Source organism: Cebidichthys violaceus, unplaced genomic scaffold (assembly GCF_023349555.1).
Source record: "Cebidichthys violaceus isolate CVI_PGR_0920_01 unplaced genomic scaffold, fCebVio1.0.p SCAF_2, whole genome shotgun sequence".
Lineage (NCBI taxonomy): Eukaryota > Metazoa > Chordata > Actinopteri > Perciformes > Stichaeidae > Cebidichthys > Cebidichthys violaceus.
The window spans coordinates 9,435,351-9,457,833 of NW_027176372.1; the positions used below are offsets into that span (position 1 = coordinate 9,435,351).

The 22,483-nt window shown below is 39.8% G+C and overlaps 1 protein-coding gene across 1 annotated transcript in view; it reads right to left on the reverse strand.

Moving 5' to 3' along the window:
• The window catches only part of LOC137875215 (gamma-aminobutyric acid receptor subunit alpha-2), a 33,675-nt gene that overhangs the window by 4,976 nt on the left and 6,216 nt on the right, over positions 1–22,483 (reverse strand). Inside the window, exons 4-8 of the mRNA XM_068714257.1 lie at positions 15,743–15,810; positions 12,854–13,074; positions 11,815–11,897; positions 10,753–10,896; positions 399–551 (exon numbers count right to left, since the gene is read on the reverse strand). Of these exons, the coding sequence (XP_068570358.1) occupies positions 399–551; positions 10,753–10,896; positions 11,815–11,897; positions 12,854–13,074; positions 15,743–15,810 (669 nt within the window). The remainder of the gene's footprint in view (positions 1–398; positions 552–10,752; positions 10,897–11,814; positions 11,898–12,853; positions 13,075–15,742; positions 15,811–22,483) is intronic.

The following is a 22,483-nucleotide window of genomic DNA, read 5'->3' on the forward strand; positions in this document are numbered from 1 at the left end:
CTTTAACAGCTCAGCAGGTTTGCTATCTTTGGCCGGTGGACACACTTCATTCTTGACTTCTGGACCTGGTTTTGTGTCTTGGAGCAAACCAGTCTTAGGTCACTGTTATTTGTTCCGCTTGGCTTACAGACAAGTCCAACAGTAGCCTCTAAGAATTGTCTCCTCTCTCCTCTTCATCCTGTTTTCTCCTGTTCCCACTATTTGTCAGCAACTTACAGTCACAGGCTGGATTCAGTGCCCTTGTGCTGACAAACGTGATTTGGGCATAACTAGAGAGAAATTCTCATGTGTGTGAGATCCTTAATTACATTAAATGCCAGGTTGCTTCACATGTTTGCTGTCCGCTCGGTACGTATCTCTGTATGAAAGACGGTGCGGTCGCTGACAAAGACACTTACCGAACACGGTCCTCGCCGGTACGGATTCTCTGTTCAACCAGAAAGACACTTGGGAGAGAATGACCGTCATAATGCACGGGAGGTACGTCTGGATAACAAAGTAGCCAATCTTCCTCTTCAGGTGGAAATGAGCAGTCATCACCGTATATTCACCTGTGGGGACAAGAAGCAGGGCCCCTTTAATGCACCACCAGCTTCTCTCACTACCATTTGTATATGATATTTGAGTACATTTCATTATTTCATGATTTTAATGAATGCACTCATCTATGCAGTAATCTCTGCTCAGTTTATGTCAGATGACTTCAATTATTTTTTGCATGCTTGTAATTGACACCTGTGTATGAAGGCCACTGATGTTCATTGAGACTTTTGAGGAAGATTATATGCAGCTGCCTTACAAGATAGAGAAGAAATCATTTTTGGTCAAACTTTTACATGAACTTGGTTTGCAACATAACACCTATGAAGGGCAATTTCAAAACTTGTTACTGCAAATCTGCTTTTGTTTTTTGGAAAGGGATTATTCTAATCATAATAGAAGTACTACGAAATATATTTTTTATGGCAGTTGCCATTTTGGTAAAGCCAATTCTCCTGTATTACAGCCCGTGCAACTGCTAACGATACTATTAAATTACAAAGAATACGCTGCAGACAACACTACTAGAAAAAAAAACTACACATACACACATATTTACTGCTCCACTGCTATCACAAATATTTTATCACAAGAAGAGTAAAAATGCAGATTTCTTCAAATGAAAGGCAAAGTTCTTTTCTTTAAAGAAGATGCTACTCTTCAAACCCAAACATGGCAAAATGCTCAAATACTGACATTTTGTTTAGAATGAACATGATTCAGATAATTTAAAAGCGATCAATCACAAATAAGCAAGTATGATGTGGCCCAGACTACAGGTGTGCTGGTAGAAACTGGTAGTGACTACTTCGTACCGCTGTGTAAGTGAAGTCCACGATGGCTGAGTGCATGAGGAAGTGGTCTTTTATGATGATTTCAATCTACCAGTGAAATGTAACTAAATAAGTGCACCCCTACGCCTTCCTATGTGCTTCAGACTGACATTACATGTTCATGTGAAGCTCGTGGAGAACGCTGCTTTAAGATGCCAAAGCAGACGTATACGTATATTAGACAGCCTTACTCCAGCTGTTAACAGTTCACATGTGATCAAATAATCCACCTGTCCATAGAGAAATAGGCAGTGTGATTTCCTCGCCACCGAGCAAAGCCTAAAGCCTAATAGCTGACAAGGCCGCGAAACAGTGCCAGTGCTGCAGTAGCAGGCGGGCCTTCCAAATGGAAGATATCTCAAAGAGAGGCCAAGATTAGACATGAGAAGAAAAAGATGTGTTCTCCATGGCAACAGAACAGAGAAACATAGCTCATTTGCTGCGATTCTGAAATGAAGGCCTTGATACACGCTGCCACTTGGCAAGAGGAAAGTCCTTTTCAGCAGTGGGAAGGGTGGGGGGGGTGTCAATTCCAAGGACTAATCCCAAAAGATTTTTTTTATTCCTTCTTTTTATTCCGTGGCTCTGTAGTTGTATCGCCTGTGTTTCCAGCAGTTATGTGAGGACTCATTCTCTCTCTCTTTCACCACACACACACAAACACACACACATGCACACTCCACCAAGGTACTGGAATTTAGTGGAATGGACTCTCGATCCCCGTGGAGCTCGATATCTTCTGTAATTTAATTTGCATGCCAGCGCCGATGCTCGTGTTGTGGATGGGGGGAAGAGGAGGAAGCGCAAGAAAGGAACGAGGCTGACTTTTCTCCAGAGGAGCCTGTGATCGCATCACTGAGAGGGAAGACTATTATAAGATTATGACATGACGATGATTATCACGTCGCGTTCCCTACAGATCAATGGTTCCTGCTGACGCCACGGGAAGACCTCGCTTCACTCAGGACACGCCGGGCGGCGTCAACTGTCCCGACAGAGGACGCTGACTCTCACACAGGAGACAAATTTGGAGAGCTTGTTGAGATTTATCACTAAGAAATACCTGTTGATGTTTAAAAGGGCCTTTGAAATAACTGAACTCCTGTCTATATAATGTAACAACACCAAGTGACCTAAAGGGAAGGGTTTACTTATAGTGCAGGCCTTTTTAGAAGGCCTAGCTTAAAGGGACACACCAGCGATTTAGTATTGTACTACTAAAGTTGGGGACTTACGAAATACGGATTCGGCAGAGGCTGAGATACCTTGACTTTTAATCCTTAGTATGGGTCCAGGTAAAGTTGGTCTTCCCATCATGCAACTCAAAAGCGTCTTAAAAAAAAGCTTTTAAAGACCAATAGTTAAAGTTGCATTGATGACTTTTTGGCCTTCAAATGGCAAAATCATGAAAAGAAGTAAACAAACGGGCAGCTAGCACCAAATACATAAGATACTTTTTGAAGTTTGAATGGCAGACACATCCAACAGACACGAAGCAACATTATCTTCCCCAGTTTGGCTGCAACGTAATCATTGAGAGTCATTTTGGCACCATGAGTGACCCTTTAATGTTAATACCAACATTCAGATTAATGCAGGCGGGCTTATTTGGTAAGGTAGAACTTCATTATTTCTTTTAAGCAGCTATAATCAGTTTTTTATATTAACAATGGATCACATTGCCACTTGTTTTTGCAGGTCACTCATAGTGACAAAGCCACACAGAATTATCAACCAACCTTGCAGTTCCCCTCAGATTTTTAGCATCTTTTAGCTGATTGTTTTGGTTTTCCTACCGCAGCTTTACTGTTTTGGTTCACCCTCTCTGGTTTTCAGCAGCAGCACAGCACCAACTTACAAGCAGAGAAAGTTATGGATCTACATTTAGATGCTAAAGAGTCAGATATTTTGCCAGGTGGATAAAAAACACGTCACAAAACGAGTGCTTATGTTGCTCTTTATCTGCTAGATGTGAAAAAAGCAACCGTTTGCCCGTCATTGTACCTTAAAAGATGATAATATGACAGTGTTGTGTTTACAGCTTGTTTCTGCTGCCCCCATGTGGCCAGAAAATGTGTTATTGTAGGTTTTAAAAATCAGATATAACTGATGTATACTACTTAAGTATATGAACACTTTATTAACGGTGCAATGTGTACACCTCTACTATTGGGTTCAAACAACCTAATTTACAGTCATCAATCATAATAAACAAACAAATACTAACTGACTGCAGGGCAAGAATACGCAAAATTCAGCCAAACTACTGAAGATCTGAGAGCTGATCAAAATAATACTTTGATTATTTAGTTTTTTTGGTTTAAATCCAAAAAAACTAAATAAGTGGTATTACAAGTCAGGATGGGACGGGATTATTTTAGCTTTTTGGGCCGGGCAAGCTGGTTAGCATGATCATTACAGTATATCTCTGCAACACAACACACACCTCTTCACATTCTGTTGATCATGTTAGTTCATTTTTTGAACGTTTCAAACTAAAATTCAGGCCAGATCTTACACATTGCTCCGATAATATCAAAGCTGCTGGAACTTCATACATTATATACTATAAATATCATATTATATCAAGTACAATATTACCACATTCCGTTCTGATTCGTTTGTTTTTATGCATAATGTATGCGGTTACACAAAAGGAGTTTTCAACAGCAAACAAAACATGCAAGCGTCATGGAAACTGGAACAGTGAGTGCTTTTAAAGTAACAAGTTCAACACGGCGACGTGTGCGGTACATAAACGTATGGCTGAGTGGTGGGACTTTTGCAACAGTGCGTCGGTATGTTCGGGGGCTTATGCAAGATGTCCGTCCCCTGCAAAGCCCGAGAGCACATTCGTTCGTGCCAAATGACCTAGTTTGCAAGTACGCTACACCAAACACTGACACACTAGTGATGAATAATTAATTTAAAGGCAGCCAATCAGATAATGTGGAGTGACTAGTTAAACAGGAGAAAGAGTCACTGGCAGGCATTCTGCCTTCTACCGAAAGGCAGCGTACACCACTTAGCCTAGATAGGAGCATTTACAGCATGGAAGGATACTCTTACTCAATGAAAGTGAAGAAGGGATTCCCCTGATAGTGGAACGCAGTCACTGAGGAAATGCTCTATACTGGAGATTGAAACCTATAGGGAGTAGTGGCGGAGCAGATGGCACAGGGAACAAGTCTGTTTTTCTGTGGTAGAAGCATTTTCTGCACGCGAAAGTAAAATATGGTAAACTTCTTTAGTTGCTCGATATTCAAGATAAGGATCCTGTCGATGCTAGGTTGATTTCACACGCCTCGATTATGCGATCAAAGACAGCAGGTCTTTCACCAACACCAGCCTGATATACCTACTGTAGCAACTTCAGCGTCAACAAAGTTCCAACAACGCCAACTGAAGCTCCTCCCTTGACTTTGCAGCTAAAGTCTGGAGGCGATAAGGCCGAGGTCAGCATCCTCCACCAGCAACAAACTTCTCAAACTCTTTCACGATCGTTAAATGTACCTCAGTCTTTACGTTCTCCCTCATGATACTCATTGTTCGCGTTGACTCCCTCTGATACCTGTAGTTTTGCGTGTTGTAGCCCATTCAATTAGGTTTATGCAAGCTGATTTTCACACACATAACAGACAAAACTGTCTGTATTCAAAGATACATTTCACAAAGTAACATTTGAAAGATGGTTTGCGGTGATGTTAGGCAGGCACCATTTACACAAAGTAGACTAAAATATGCAAAATATGGTCTCCGGGTAATTATAGCACGCCTACACGTTTCTCACCATTATTATTATACTGCTATCACCGTCCTGCAAGAACAGTATCTCAGGAGCTTCTTTCATCATGTGTTTCTTATCAGTAGTATTTCTAAAATTAGATCTGCGCTGTTGCTCAGTGACAGACAACTGTATTTGCTATCAGGTCTTCTCATAACCTTCACCCACCCATCAACACCATCTTATTACTCAAATGAAATGGTTGCATTGTTCCAGGCTGTGTAAAATGCTGCAGCAGGGATTATTACCACTAATGTTAGTATATTTCAGGTATCCTTGGCCTGGCTGGTGGCTACCAATCAGTTTCAGAAATTATTTCTAGATTTAAGTGGTTTTGAGGCTGAGCGAGGTCTTTCTCCTTGCTACCATCCCCACTAGAGGACTAGTATAATTCTTTAGAATTAGGATTTTTAATTCTTCATTAGTGGTTCCCAAACGAGTTGAGTGATGCCCCCTTCAAACCTCTCAGATATAAGAACCTTCCATGTGAATAATTGGTTGAGGTCTGAAGAAGTACAACTAGTCTTTTTCAATAAAAATGCAAAGATTGGAAACTAGATGTTATTCTAGTTTTCCATCCCTTTAGACACATTGGACCCCTCAGATGTATCCTTTCACTTCTGAAGCCCCTGTATTTCACATGCCTTTGACTAAAACTTGCTTGGTGAATTCTGTTTTGAAATGTTCTTTATTGCTGCGTCCCACATTGCATTCCATACTTCATATGTGAACTAATGTTCAACATACTTTTAAATGGACTGTACTTGTATAGCGCTTTTCTAGTCTTCCGACCGCTCAAAGCGCTTTGACACTACATGTCATCATTCACCCGTACATGGCTGACACACCAACGTGGACAAGCGGAGCCGGGGATCGAACCCCCGATCCTCTGACTGAAGGACGACCCCGCTCTACTACTGAGCCACAGTCACCACTTATGTGGATAAACAGCAGCATGTATCTGTTCTGACCAACTAAACTGTAATTACCACGTCACTTCCTGAGAGATTCATTGCCGGTTGGAGGTGCATTACCATGGCAACCTGTGCCAACCTCATTTCATAGAGTCATTGTGAACTACAACTAAAAAAAGGAAATTGCGCCTAGCAAAGTGGAATCTTTTCCTTAAATTTACATTGAAGCTTTATTGACGTTATAGTCCACCATTGTCTGTTTTGAGCATTGTCATTACTACTGCAATGCATTGTGGGATATTAATACCAGCGTAGTGTCCAGTGCATACACGCATACTTTAAAATGTCACCGGAAATAGCACGCAATTTGTTGTTTCGTACATACTAAAAAAAAAGTCACATATTTTAGTGTGCTAAATAGCATGTTAGTATGGAATTTCGGATGCAACCTATGATTCGTTTCTACTCATGTTACCAAGGCAACATGCATGGTTGTATTTGGCTCATCCGTCAGGTGTATTCCGTGGTCTCAAACTCACGTTATTATCCGTAATAATGAGATAACGTCCCCTTTGACCTCAGAGTCACACAGCAGATTAACTACCTCTAATGGGACATAGCCGGGCGTCGTCCTCTGCTGTGTCAACTCACAGTTAACCAACCACAACCGCAGCAAAGGCATCTCCCCGCACTGATCTGGCGGCCTATTTAAAGAGCCTCACATCCACTCTGTGTGCTGACGTGTGCTTGCTGCTGCTGCTGCTGCTCCACACCACGCAGCCTCCACCTGCTTTGGTTCTGCTCTGTTTGTGTGCACCCTGGAGGGTGTTTATTTCCAAGCTAATAACCATCGGGGGATTATTTGCAATGGTCCCTGCGTGTTATTTATCACTGTGCACAGTGTTTCATTCTGCTACCATGCCTTGCCACAGCAGGGAGCTTTACTGAGAGGAGAGCCATGTTGCAGAGTCAATCTGTATTTTCCGATTCTATTTGCTATGTGACATGATAGTTAACGGCAGAATTAATCTTAAAACATGAGCAATGAGCTCTACAAGATTACAAAATTGAAGTAATACATATCTTTGGCCCTTATTCTCCCTTATTCACCCTGTGACTGCATGTGTTCATTACAAACTGTTATTTCCTGCTTACAATGACACAGTTCATCTGTGATTTGCTTAGTGCCATCATATAGTCTCTATTCACTGGGGGTCAGATTCCTTGTCACTCTCAGCATGCAAAGGAAAACAGCTGCTAACTTTGTCTTATCTCTCCAGAGGAAGCCTCAAAGACTCACGTTCAGACTCAATGTGAATTTATTTATCACAACTTATATCCAGTTTGGTGTCCCTCCCCTCTTCACACACACACACACACACACACACACACACACACACACACACACACACACACACACATATAGGGTGTTTCTCAAAGTCAAGGAACGATCCTTCAAATGAATTTCAAGGATGCTACCTCGTCGAATCTCGCCAATGGATTGTCCAAGGATGTCGAAGATCCTTTGATTCTACTGAGGATTTTCAAGGACACACGTGTGTATCCTCCGCGTTTCTGAAAACACCAACAATCTTATGCGCACCATGCGTTTCCTGTTCCCTGATTTGGAAAAGAGAAATATGCTAGTAAACTTTCAGTTAACCTCAGCAGCAATCTGTTTTCTGAACAAATTAGAGGCGAGAAATTGTCAATCTAGTTGCTGAATCTTCACTCGTATTCGATCTACAAGTCCGTATTTAAAAGTTTGTTGCATCTTCCTTTGTTCAGCTACAGACTAGTTCAGCGAGCTATTAATAGCACTGAGGCCGGCAGCGACAGAGAGAGACAGCGGATTACAGCCAGCATATTTTCACATCTAACTCTGTGAATTTGACCAAAGTTGCTAAGTGTTGGAATTGGAAATACTTTTTTTGAGGAGAGCATAACGCCCGTTTCTTTTCACATCTAACGTGGTGTATGAAGGGTTTACTTTGACCAAACAAGAGCTGGTGATTGTTAAATGGAGGTTGATTTGAGTAGAGAATATTAACTGTATATTTTATTTTTTCAAATCATAATAATTGCTAAAATCCCTATTGATTTTCTATATTTCTTAATAGGCCTACATGCTTTCAATCTGCGTATATTGTTTTGAAGAATGCAAAATCATTCCTCCTAAAAATGTTCAATGTTCCGAATTATTCTAAAAAAAATCAAGAAATTAATCAATAAAAAAACCATCCATTTCCTACAGCATACCGGCACACTCAGACTGTTCCAATGTGTGCTCTTCGAATGCTAGAGAGGAATCTTTCCTAGCCTCTGTAGGACACGACTTGGAAGGACACATCCTACCCATAGACTCGAGTATGCACACTCAAGATCTGGCCCAGTTTCTTGGCAATGGTGTTAGTGTGTTTGCATGAAATGTGTTAGTGTCTATTTTTAGCCCTAATTATCTCTTTCTTCTAACACAATAGCCAATTATTTTATGTAATTGTGATTGTTGTTTTCTGTATTCACTTTGTGAACAATATGCTTGTTCAAAGTGTTTTATATTATATCTATTTCTGTACAGACTTCAAGACACAAACAGTGGATTTGGTTACTGCTATATTTGTCAGTGCATTAAAACAAGCTTTTACACAACGTCTTAGAATGACTGTAACAAGGAGACTTGAAGGAGGAAGAATTGACCGCTTCGCTAAGCCCTTCCCTTTAGTCACTGTTTCTATGCCTGGCAGGCATTCTGCCCTCTATAGAGGCAGCATACAGCACTTAACCTAGATATGGTTCAAAAACCTGTACATAACCTTCAGAAAAAAAAAATGTAAAAAAAAAAAAAAGCACAAGGGTACTAAGGTAAATAGTCAAATTAAGCTAGTTAGCCGTGCATGCTAACATTGGCGGCTCATGTTAAAGCGGGGGAACACACAGTTCAATCCATTTGTATTTTGGAAAATGCTAAGAAGAAGATGTCACGCTGCAAACTCTTTAAATGTTGTGTATCTCGGTAGACGGTAAACGCCTTCTGAATGCCGTGGGAAAAATACGCAAATAGTCAGACGGAATGGCAGGACAGGCATAACCATACCTTTCTATAGTGATGGAATACAACATATCAAAAAAAACATCTAGTAATACATGTAGCTATAAAATGCAGCTTGCTGTTATTATTCCTTTGCAAACTTAAACAACTTTCTCTTTGTGTGAGCGAGATACGTAACATCCTGTTGTAAATGATGTATTTCCTGTCAGCCTCACCTAATTTTAACGCCCTGCTCTCACCCTCTACAATGATATCTGGTTTACCGTCCCCCGTCTGCCTGATTCCATGTGAATGCAGCATTACTAGTCGCCCCTGCACACCGCTACAACGTGTTCACCATGTTTGGGAAAGGGCTTCGGCTAATAGTCAATTATATCATTTTTCTTTTTTCAAAACCTTTTGGCTGGCTCTACAAGCTTTGTATCCCGTCATTTTTCTTCAAGTCCATGTTTTACACCTATATACGTAAACCAGAGCTAATTATCCCGTCCACTAATGAGCTTGTCACTGATGGATTCACTCGCTAACGACTCCTGCTGGTCCGTTTGAGTGCAACGTTTTCAATGCACACCGAGTTAGTCACTCTCTGGGTCCAGAACATAGATTTTCTTTGTCATTGCACGCATCGCTGCACTTTTGTGAGACATTCCTGTGTCTTTAGGCACAAATGTAAGACACTTAAATCACTGAAGAACACAGCAGCAGCTCTTCTTTTCTCCTGGAGCTCCTCTGTTAGAGACTCTGACAGCGACAACAGACAGATGCGCTCCCTCATGTCTAATTCTGCATCAACATCTGTCATCTATTCTGTTTTTTATTATTCATTAAAAATCCATCCAAAGGAACTGCACTGCTTTGGAATGTCTGCTCATGTTTGTTCTCCAAAGGGGGGAGGGGGGTTATAAAGTGGAAAGGCTTGTCGCAGCAGCAGCTCACCTGTCGTGCTGCCTTTTTTTGGGTCTCCAGGTCATGCTAAATGCAGATTCACAAAATACGGAACAAAGTAGGGAATTCAAGATGCATGACTACCGAATCCCTGTTTTGTCAAATCTCTGCCATGCAGAGGAAACCCGTACAAATGTTTCTCTGCATTTTTCAAGCCAAATAAAGTGAGTAACAAAAAAGACAAAAAAAACGTAACAAGCATTTCACAGTGAGCCACGGGCCGCCTCCTGTAACATGTAGGGGGTGGACAAGTTCAACATCTACCCAAACAAGCACAACATCCTCTCAGTTTGATTTGCACACTCAAACTGTTTGGAACTGAGATATTTAAGATGTTTGTGTTTCTGACGAGACATAATGAAGCAGGTTGAAGCTGTAGATATTATAGGCACAGTATTCAGGTCAGTAATTGCATAGGTTGTGTGCTAAAGGGCGTACTATAAAAAGCTGTTAAATATCCACATTTTGCTGCTGGCAACTATTTAGCAAACTATTTCAGTGGAGTGGCTTTGTCCTTTCTTAAGTATTTGAAAATACCTAATCCAGTGTCTTTGCTGTTTCTGAGACGTTTTCTAATTTGGAGGAACATTAACTGCAGAGGACAGAGGTCAGTGGGAGGTGGAGGAGTGATGAGGTGGATTTAATTCCCTCTAGACTTTTACTAACAGGACCTCCACATCAGCTTACCTGTACTCGATTTGATAGTCTCTTGTCCGACCGTTTGTCCGAGCAGGTCATACTGGTTCAAGCGGGAGCTTTCTCCTTCCACCACCACAGAGTCAGAGGCATTTAGAGTCCAAGCATAAGTCACTTCTGAGATTGTGTACGCATCTAAAAAAAAAAAAGAAAAAAAAAAGAAGAGGATAAACCCATAGGGGATAAATCTGGAGCAGCCGCAGCTATTGATGATTTTTTAAGAAATTACTTCAGTGACCCAAATGAAAAGCCCTGACTACATTGTGTTTGAAGCTGGGTTTCTAGAAAAAAAAGAAAAAAGAATGCTGTGGAGAGAAAAAAAATCTCTCAGTGGCTGACGATGGAATTCATAAAACGCCAACAAGCAATTGATGCACAGTGACATTTGCCCTTTTCAGTCACAGCATACAATGAATAGGACATTTCAAAGCTTGTCTGCTAGCTTATGAATGTCTGATGAAACAGAAAAAAACCTTTTAAAAAATATTCTGCCAATCATGTCATGCTACAGATTGCTGTATTGTTGCAATAAATGAGCTTCATTTGAAATACTATAAGCCACCACATTAATGTATTGACAGTACATTGAATTAATGTGAGAAGTCAAGGCATTTCAGACATGACCCACCATGTACTGGGGCTCTGATACTTAATAATCCTTTGTTTTTAAATCAAATTTAAATTAAAAGCAAGAAGCAAAAATTCTTCATCCAAATGTAAAGAAGCCATAGCAATAAAATAGTGATTACAACTGATTCAAATTCACAAAATAAAATATTTGGATGAGTTTAGAGTCCGTTTCCCCATATTTCCCAGTGACAGTTCCAATCAGTCCTTTATCTGTCAGTTATTCTATATTCATCTTTTTAATTGCTGCATGTTTATTTAAAATTTGAAGGGCTCCTGGCAGAAAAGTGAGCCATGCACTCCAGCGGTTTAGTTATTAGACTCTTGCCAAAGAACTAGTGAGGAGAAGTAAAAAAATAAAGAAATAAAGAAAATAGCATTTTACTTAAAGGTCCCTCGGGCGCTATCATCATCAGAGTTACTCACAGCTGCCAAATTTTAGTGGACAGGAATGAAAGTCCATGGGGAAATCCTCCAGATGCATTGGGCACTCTGCATGCACAGTTAACCTGCATCCAATTCACAGAAAATTAAGGAGACTTTGCAAATGCATGAAAAGTAAACAGCACAGATTAGGCACGGTCTCAAAAAAAAAGAAAGAAAAAAAAAAAAAAGCCTCACAAGCCTCATGCACTATTCAAGACGCTTCCCATCTGCGATGCCTTGAAACAAAAATAATTCATCTTAACTGTAATCAGCAGTGCTGCAGAGACCAGCAGAAATCAAAAGAGGAATGTGTGTCCAGGTGAGATTGTAGGTTAGCTCTTTGATAAGAAACCGCATTGTATGCAACTATGCTACTATACAACATTATTCAAGCACTGTGAAAATAACTTCAAATGGCTTATCATTCAAATTGATTCTCTTGAAAGGCATGTTGACCAAAAGATGAGAGAAGTTGCATAAAATAGGATGCATGAAGAATTTATTTGAACATTGACTGTGTAGCGCTTGTGGGTGTACTTTTATATCACATGTGTAAGCTTTAGCAGTCAAGAAGGTGTCTCGTCCAAGTTAGAGAGAGTTAGCTACCAATTTCATGTCTGTACGCTGAATATGACGCTACAGCAAGCAGTCTGTTAGCTTAGCTTAGCACAACAATAGGGGGTAAACAGCTAGACCGGCTCTGTCCACACCATAGTTAACAAAATCAGCCTACCAGCACCTCTAAAGCTCCCTTATTGACACATTGTATCTTCTTTGTTTAATCTGTACAAATCCCAAAGTGTGAAAACGCCACGTGGGGGTTAAGTGCCAGACGTTTAAGATAATGACATTCATATTAGCTCCATATTTAGTGCAGACATGAGGTTGGTGTCAGTCTTCTCATCTAACTCTCGGCAAGAAAGCCAATTGGCGTATTATCTACAATGTCGCACTGTTCCTTTAATTCCATCTCAGCGCGTTAAACATGAATACAACTTTGTAACTCTCTCTTTAGACACGCTCCATGGACTTGAATTACCTCATGGTGTACAGCAGAGTCCCATCATCTTTGATCCTCAGCAGCTTATTAGGCATGGTCATGTTATGAGCCACGGACTTCTTCCCATTGTGGAAGAAGGTGTCCGGAGTCCAGATTTTACTGGCCATCAGGTTGTTGAGAGGCAGAATATTCATTGGTCCGTGAAATTTCAACCTCTCATCCTTCCAGCTTTGCCGGAAGAAAACATCTATGGTGTACTCCTGTGGGTAGAGGGGGGATACATGAATAAATAATCAAACTGTATTATTACTTTATTTTTATGCTTCAGCTCTCCACTATATGAAAATGAGTCCTGTTTCCGCTGGAAAAAAAATGCTAAATAAAACACAGGGCACTTTCCGCTGCCCTGTTTCATCGGAGCCTACAAGCAGCAGCGCTTCACGACTGACTTCACCTGCCACTTTAAAGCCTGTGCACTGGAAGGCTCTCTCTATTTGTCAAAGCTCCATCAAGGTGAATTCCGGACTCCCCGTGTTCCTCTCAGCTCTCTGAGCCGCTGTTTTGCTAAGCTGGCTCCGAGGCCAAGACAACCCCTTGACCTACAATCCTCTGTTGTCAAAAGAAGCCACGCAAAAGAAAAGGTTTAGGGCAGAAAGCGCTGCACTTTGAAATGTGTGTGCGTGTGAGAGCGAGTGCGTGTGTGTCGGTGTGATTCACGCGCGTGAGAGGGAGATAAATTCCTCCAGAGTGTTTTTCTTGTCACAGTTGAAAGGCCTCTGACATTTAGATTGTGGGACACTGAAACTGTCCTCTGAAACCAAAACTAAAGCCTTTCTTTTAGGGTGTAGCAGCACTTCATTACAGGGAAGGTTTATTACAATTTGGGTCTCTTTTTTTTTTTTTTTGGACATCTTTAGTATAAGGGTTAATAACATTTTACCCATAAAAGTACTTGAGATGTGGGAACACGGCAACATTGCTTTAAAAAAAATTATCAAGAGAGGAAATAGGAGCAGTCAGGTGATCAGTAAACAAGCCATCTGTAGCACTGATAATATAAAACATTTTATTTTAAGTGAAAATAAATGCACCTAAAATGTCACAAATAATCCCTCAATGCACAAGTAATCACTGTGTGGTACAGTTGGTCACAGTTTAGTTTGGATTTAATTTAACTGTTGTCTGTGTTTCCCCTTCCAGACAATTTTGGCTACATTCTGTGATATTTTATATTTTTTCTTATCGTCAACAAATTCCATAAAATGACCAAAGCCAACAACGAATGTATCCTATGTATTGTCTGTGTGGCTAAAGCACGATGTTGCTTATAATTCTGAGCAGCAGACCTCTGATTGTGTATTAATCTGTGAATGAAAATAGTCCCCCAACAAATGCACTATTTCCTCCTGTTGCTAAAAACTACATTGCCCAGCTGTTTTAGATAATTACTGAGCTTTTTTTTAAAATATTTTTTAATTAAACTATATATCTGGGACCTGTCTATAAATATATATATATATATATATATATATATATATATATATATATATATATATATATATATTGAGAGACACATAAAACATTTCCAGACTTACTGTTTCCTATAAAACTTGTCTGACGGCCTCACTGCTTGGGATTCTTGCTCCGTTAAAGTTCTAAATAAAATGGAATTATCATTAAGGCATACTGTTACTACACAGACCACAGCTAGTATGTTCTTCTGTATCAAACTGCAGCCAAAGACAATAAAGCTTTTTTTGCCTGTAACTGTAAAGATACCTTTGACCTCTTTGTTTGGCTGTTGCTTGTTTGAAGCTAAATATAGTACATTTTCTGCTTCCACTAATTACACTTTTTTCATTTCCCTGCTTTGGCTGTCAGTAGACTTCCCATAAATCCTATGAATCTTATAAAGCAGGCCACCTCAGCAATCAGCTGAATTGCTCTACAGTTTCTCAATAAATCAATCAGGTCAGAGGAGAACATATTTCAGACCCTGCCAGAATGCAATAAATCTTTTTGTTATACCATAATGTTTGATTTTATTTATGAATAATATTATACTTTTTCAAACCTGAATATACATTAAGGATATTTCTTTTTAATTCGGACATGTTACTAGCTTACTTCTTGTGTTATAAGCTTTACTGGCTGTAGCTACATTACTCAGTGATGGCCTCAGTCCATTTGTTTGTTTGCAAGATGTTTTAAAAAGAGACATCAGGAATGATTTAGTGGAGCCCTGAGATAAAAATGTAGTCGATCAGATGTGGGTGGTGATCCATACGGGATTTACTCTGTGAGATCATTTTTATGTTTTAATAATTTATGAAATTGTGTCCGAGACCTGTTCCGCATAAGTGCTGTTTTATGTTGAATTGAGTGCCTTCTAGTTTACATATCTTTCAGAGGCCACAGCATTGAACTCCAGCATCATAACCGCTAAATCAATGGATCAATCACTTGGAAAATGGGTCTTCAACAACAGAAGGGACGCTGATGATATGACGTGAGGGTGGGCGTAGGTTTCAGAATGATAAACAGGAAAGCCCAGGATAAACAAAGGAGTGACTTGAATAACAAGAGGACTTTCAATAATTTATAAGATGAAAATTGTCAGATGAATAGACATCGTGCCGTAGTGTAGACAACTCGTCCCACTTCAGTATTGTTGTGTGTGTGTGTGTGTGTGTGTGTGTGTGTGTGTGTGGAGAGAGAGAAGCAGATGATGCAAATATGAAAGGAGGGAAAGCCGTAATGGTACTAAAAATAAAGCATAAGAGGCATCTTTTCTTCTTTAAAGTTTAAACAGGGAGTACAAGGCCGTCCTCTGGAGTGGTGTTGTTTTTGTGTTGTGTTTTCTTTCAGCAGCAAAGATGTGGGTGAATAATTAAACACGATAAATAGATGTCCAATATCTGCTCTCACCATGTCTGTGTCTGAAACTGGTCCAAAGCTGGTGACGTAGATGTTTGTCTTCACCTCAGTTATCCTGTCTGGATAATAGACAACAAGGAGAGGCATCAACACACCAAAGGGGTAAAAACAACGTTAGACTACTGCAAAAAAAAAAGACAGTTAAAAGGCATTCAAGTGGAGAATTTCTTTTAACATAGTTTCTACAAAATGTCACAGATTTTTAGTACAGGCAAGGAAATCTGAATCTGAATCTCAGAGGCATTAAGGAATCTCCCTTTGAGTTATAATGGGCTTAAAAACACAATTGTTTTAATCTCTAAGATTTTCACAACATCAATCCAAATTTCTATGCTCTACCTAATGTTCTACAACTGCCATGTTCTGTAATGTGAAGTTATTTTCATCTTCAGTGGCAGAGTCCGCCATTCACAACTATTACCTACCAACGCACTTCCCTGTCCTACAACCTCATGGAGATTTATGAAGTTACTGTTCTGGCTTTTATTGTGAAGACGTCACAGGAAAGGCAATGTATTTGTATTTGCCAGGATTAGTGCTGACAGCCATCGCTCATCAAAAATGGAGCCTACGGAGCAAGACATGGCCATTTTCAGGATCAATATTGCAGCAAGTAATGGAGCAAGAAGCTAATGTCCAACTCCTCAGTAAGGTAACCAATTTTATTGTGCGGAAAACAATTTGCTCCGCCCATACGGCATGGTGTAAAATGGCAATTATTGACTTTATTCTGTATCAAAACAGCAGAACTTTGTTTGGCTGCACTGTGAACAGGAACACCATTGAGTCCTCTGTTGTATTTCTGACAAAGTAGCTGCTGTTGGAGAAAAATAACTAACAGAATGATCTGTTTTTTTTGTTTTACGTTTACAAAGAAAGGCTCATGTCCTCATGTGAGTGTTTGTGTGAACTTCTTGTGACACTAAGCATCTCAGCTGTTTTTGCTATTAGGTATCAGTTGACTACTAGAGAAGCAGTTCAGCTGTTTGTCCTAAAAAAGAATGAAGACGTCAAATACTTACGCAGAGCTGAATTGCAACCCTGACTTCCTGATTACGATAAAGTGACCTTTATACTGGAACAAAGTGTGAAGTGATGTTCCAGGCACTCTGTGTAGTCTACACTGTGTGAAGATGAAGTCCGTTTGTTAACCCATGTGACGAGATCCTGTCGTCATGTGTTTTGAAGTATATAAACCAGAGGCTCAGAGTTAGAACTCTGAGCAGCCTTGATACATGACCTGTATGTGTTTCAACTCTGTCTCCTTCTTGCAAGAATAAATGTTCTGATTAATGATTTTTACATCGGCCTCGAGTGAATTTTTCTAACATAACTTGGTCCTTCGATAGCCGGAACTCAATACCTCCACTTCTTTTCAGCTTTGAACCTGAAACTGTGCACAGGGGAGCCTAGGCCTCTCGGAGAAAGCCCTCTGCCCTATTCTCACACGACAATGGCAAATTGGGGGACCAGGATTCTGCTGTAGAGGAAACGGAGTGACGAGATCCTTTTTGTGAACCGAGCCAGTAAAGAATCATTTCAGGTAAAAAGATCTTAACACTTTAGTGAACTAAGAAAGAGATACTTCTTTTTCACTAATTAAACACTCTGGGAACTAAGAGAGGGATTTAGAATTCTGTAGTTCGGGGAACTAGAACAGACATTCTTCTTCTTTTTTTAGGGATTTGAAATTCTTTAGTTCTTCGCTAATTTGATAGTCTGGGAGACTTAAAAGACTTTTAGTTCTGGGAATTAAAAGGAGGGAAACTAAGATTCGGGGAATCTAAATAGCTATTTAGTCAAAGGACTATTTAAACTTAGGTTCAGATACAGACCTGAAGTTCGCGGAATCTAAAATTCTATTAGGTTTAAAAATAGTTTACACCTAGGTTCTGGGAGCCTAAAACAATTAGTGAACTAGAGAAAGATTTTATTGGTACTGGGAACTAAAAAGAGATTAATCTAAAGAGAGATTTCTTATTTGTACTGGGAACTAAAATAGAGATTCTTCTTTTTTAATCACTATAATAAATAACTAATATTTTTAGTGAGGAAAAATACATATTTTTACAGATTCTTCTTTTAATCGCTATAATAACTATAATAGAAATATTATAGTTATTATAGTAAGAGTAAAGATGATACTTTACATGAAATGAAGAATGAGGAAAGTGTTAACGTGACTAATTCTCCTGATTTGTATAAATAGTGTGAAGAAGGCGACCTCCTCTATATATCCGCCCACCCTCTGTCTCCCCTCCAGACATTCCACAGCCCGTGGAGATTCAAACTTCACGGGCCCAGCAGCCTTGATACATGACCTGTATGTGTTTCAACTCTGTCTCCTTCTTGCAAGAATAAATGTTCTGATTAATGATTTTTACATCGGCCTCGAGTGAATTTTTCTAATACTGCTCAACAAGTGTTTAGTAGTATCAAACCAGATTTGCTGTTGGGATTTTCCCAGAAATATAGTGACAAATATTGCAGACAAAGATTGTTCCAAAACAGGAGTGAATCTGGGGTTTGCTTTGACCCACTGGTGAGCACCTCTAGTGTCAGCGAGCCGGGAGAGGGGCCAACTTTCAATGTCACAACCGACAAACACGACTCATTGTACCTTTAAATAACAAACAGAAAGGAAAGTCAACAGAATTTATAAATGTAAGTAAATCTATCATCTTCTGAATATGCGGCAACAGTTCTGTAATTAAAGATGTCATTTTTTCTTCGACTTACACACCGTCTAACGACCCATGACGAATGACAAATTTTCTGTTGATAAATCATTGGTGTTTTTTCCAATGTCATTTGTTTGCCTATCAGATGAATCATGTATAGCCTCGGTTCACCTATGTGTGACCTGTGCAAGTCAGCTCAATGGCAGCTCTTTGTAAGATCAGTTTTAGTGAGCTGCAGCGACATGTAGGCCTAAGCTATGATTTTGAGCGTATAAAACGTGGCCTAAATGTTCACGCTGACGTGACAGATAGGAAGAGCAAAGCTCTCATATGCTTCCTTTTCAAGGGATAATGTGCTACGTGCATCAGCGCTGCCGCATCGGGTCCATTCGCTGTCTCTACACTCTGTCTCTTCAATAATTACTGAAGCTCCATCTCTCATGCTTGGTCAATTCAAAAAGCTTTCACGTTTTACTCTACACTCTGTACTACACCGCAAACAGTGTCTCACATACAATCTAAAGGGATCATTACTTCTCGGCGAAGTGCTCGCGTGCGTGGAGAGGCGAGCCGCCATTCAAGTCCAACAGGACATATTATGAAAAATGCTTTCTTATTTATAAGGTAATGTAAATCAAATGGAAGTGGCAGGTTGCCGGGTAATAGGTGCAATCCGTTTAGCGGGACATACGGCGGGGTGCATTTTTGTATGTAAACCAGGCCTTTGTATGCGCATCAGGCTGATTTAAAATGATTAGGTTTTTACTATGGCTCATAGAGGCTTCCATTAGTTGGATTTATTTCAAGAGAAATGCTCTTTGTGGAGCCACACGTCGAAAACGCCATCTCTGTAAAAACCATGTTTGACACTAAACACAGTTGTACTGCACAGCGTCTTCTGCTTGTATAAAGATACAATGTGGTGTGTTTTATCATTGGGGTGTACTGTACCTTAATACAGTGAGTACTCAGTGGCTGTGTCTGAATGTGTTCACTATTATGGTCCTTTACATCATGTGCTGGCCATTTTCTTGTGTGTCTTGAATATTGGACTAAAGTGATCCCACAGTGCAACGTGAGTCGTATTAAACCTACGGTCACTATCCAAGAGGCTGCAACCATGTATTGTGAAAAAGTACATTTAGACCACAACCAGTCCATATGAGATATAAAGATATGAGAGCCATTGGACACTCTATACAGTATAGTGAGTATATATCAATCTCTGAAAGATCTTTTTTTTTAAATATACATAAAAAATGTTGCATGACTGAATTCAGACAAGTGCGTAGGAGCAAAATACTCTATAATTCTATGTTAGTATTCAATAGGTCTAGTTATCATGCTTTTTGAATAAATAGTATTATTTGTTTTGTCTTGGCTGAGTCTTGTGGTTTGCCTTGTCCTACATTTTCTATTACATTTATTTCTTATTATATTGTGTGTTTTCACCAAATTATTCTATTTTAATTTTTCTTTAGATATTTTGTGCGTTCCAGAGCATTGCTTCACTGTTTTGTGTTGTTGATGTAATCCTTGTATATTTATGTTGTTTTCTAGTTATTCTGCATATCTGACCTCATTCACATTTATCAAGCGCTGTTTTCTCTTATGAAATATTTATTGTGTGTTGTTGATCCTCATTTGTTCATGTTTGGGGTTTGTTGATATTACCACATAATCATTTATACATTTTGATATTATGTTTTGTACGGATTATATGGATTTCAGCTGAATAGCTGTCGCTTGGTCTCGTGGATTGGTCAATGTGTGCTTATATATACAGTATATGCAGGCTTCATTTGTTATATTGTCAATAAGTCATTTTCCAGTTTCAACAATTATTTTTGTATGAAACTAGAATCATCACCTTGCACCTTGGTTTTATACCTCCGCCAACTGGTCAAGTTGCAGTTAACATCCAAAATGCCATAAAACAAGTGTGTGCATTTGTCATGTTTTGTGAGGCCACAGTGACCTTTGACCACCACATTCTAATCATTTTGATCCTTGCGTCAGAATGGACGTACGAAGAAATTCCTCCCATGCCTTCCTGAGATACTACAAACAGACAACATGAAAGCATCATGCCTCCGGCCACAGCTGTGTGCAGCGACATAAGAATCACCACTCTGTATAAAAAAAAACAACAACACAAGAATAAACAATAAACAGAGGTCTGTAGAGAACCATAATCCACCACCACATGACAGCTCCAGTCCATTTGCATTGCATGAGTGGAGCAAATTCCCAAGCAAAACTAACCATATTTGTACAAATGCTGCATCCTCACGGTAGCAAACCTATAAAAGCACAGCCCTCGGGGAAAATCTCTGTTTACTGTTTAAAAACATCCAGAGTGCATTTAATGCCGGAGGACGTCAGGGCGCTTATTTACAGGAACAAGGACAATACCTAAAGTTCATCTATTCAGCAGCAACAGTCACAAACATGTGCTTTTTATATCTTCTGAATCATATTGTACAGATGGTCCTGCTGAACCGTGTTTTATTGGTCAGGTAAAACCTGTCTGTGTTAGGGGACAGTGCGTCCCGCCGTGCAACTAAAACCGCCAACTTAACCCTTGCCAGTTTGGACAGAGATAAAGCGCATCAGCAAAAACCCAATATTGTACCGCTGGATGGGTATCGGTAGAGTCCAGGTTAAATGTCTTTAACATCTGATCTCTTGTGCTGTAGGTGAAGTGCTGTGCTTGATGTTTCTGTGTAGCGTTGCTAGCCTTTAGCGCTGATGAGCAGATTTTGTGGTTCTACTAGTTGCATGAGCAGCAATAGTCCCCTTGACACCAAGATTACAAATTAAAGAATCAACCAATCCAACCAAAGGGCATCGCAATATCACTCACAGTGCAAACAACATAATAAACAACGCAAGTCAGCACAAACTCAGAAAACCAGAGCACCACAGTGAATATTAGAGATACATAACAATTATATCAAACTTTAAACAATAGGTGTTAGCAAAATATTGCCTGTTTGTCAACAAGAGGCAACATTAGCGTTCATTTGGATTTGTGTTTCTGTCAGTTTGACAAATGTTAGTCCAATATTCACTGTCCTTTCAGCTCTTTGCAGGACAAACGGGCTGACGAGAGCTGTGAGACTGAGCCAAAAACGCAACGCTTCAGGCTGTCAAATCAAAACAATGACCTGAAAGATGCTAAAATGCCCCTGTGGAACTGCAGAGATGCGTGATAATTATCCATAGGCTGGTCAAGCGACACCTTTCAAGTTACATATAGATATATACGTGGTCATATTTGACCCAATGTTTGTGTAAACATATTGATTCGTGCAGCTTTAAATGTTCCTTTTTAGGGTTGAATTCAACTGTTAAACAAATGACCAAGCTAGTCTGGGAGGCTTTATATGAAACACATCTGAGTTTGTATTTTCCTCTTAACTTTCATTTTGTCACCTCGTGTTGGAGAAGTAACCGTGACCAACAACGTTTCTTATTTAAATCGACAGCGTCAGTTGGATTTTGACATACAACTCTTGCTTTAAAGCTGAGACATAATGTATAGCTCTGAGCGTGAAGTTATATGACCATTTTTTTTCGGGTGGAAAACAAATTAGTAGCAGAAGTGCGAATGTGAACAGAAGTGAGCTGCCTCGCAGTCACACTAATGATGATGTGGGAGCAACTGTGCTCTCTGCATTCACTCTCTGCAGCCGGGCTTGATTTCAGTGAAAGTGACAGAAACCAATTGCTGCATTTTAAAAGAGCTTGGTATTGCCTCAACACGTGAAACAGATGACAAGTATGAAAAATAAATGCTGGATTAAACCAGTTAGGGTCAACATTTTGTCCACAGCAGTTACATTATAGGCTCTATAGGGAGGATAGCAGATTTAGTTTCTGGAGGCAATAGACCTGGTTAGCTATCAACTGGCTGTGGTAATATTGTATTTTCTATAAATACATTTCAAGAGAAACGTGCAGCCTAAACCAACACAGATATTCACTCATTGTTGAAACGATTACAGTTGTTTGTTTGTTTTTCTCTCTCTCTCTCTCCGCTGAAACC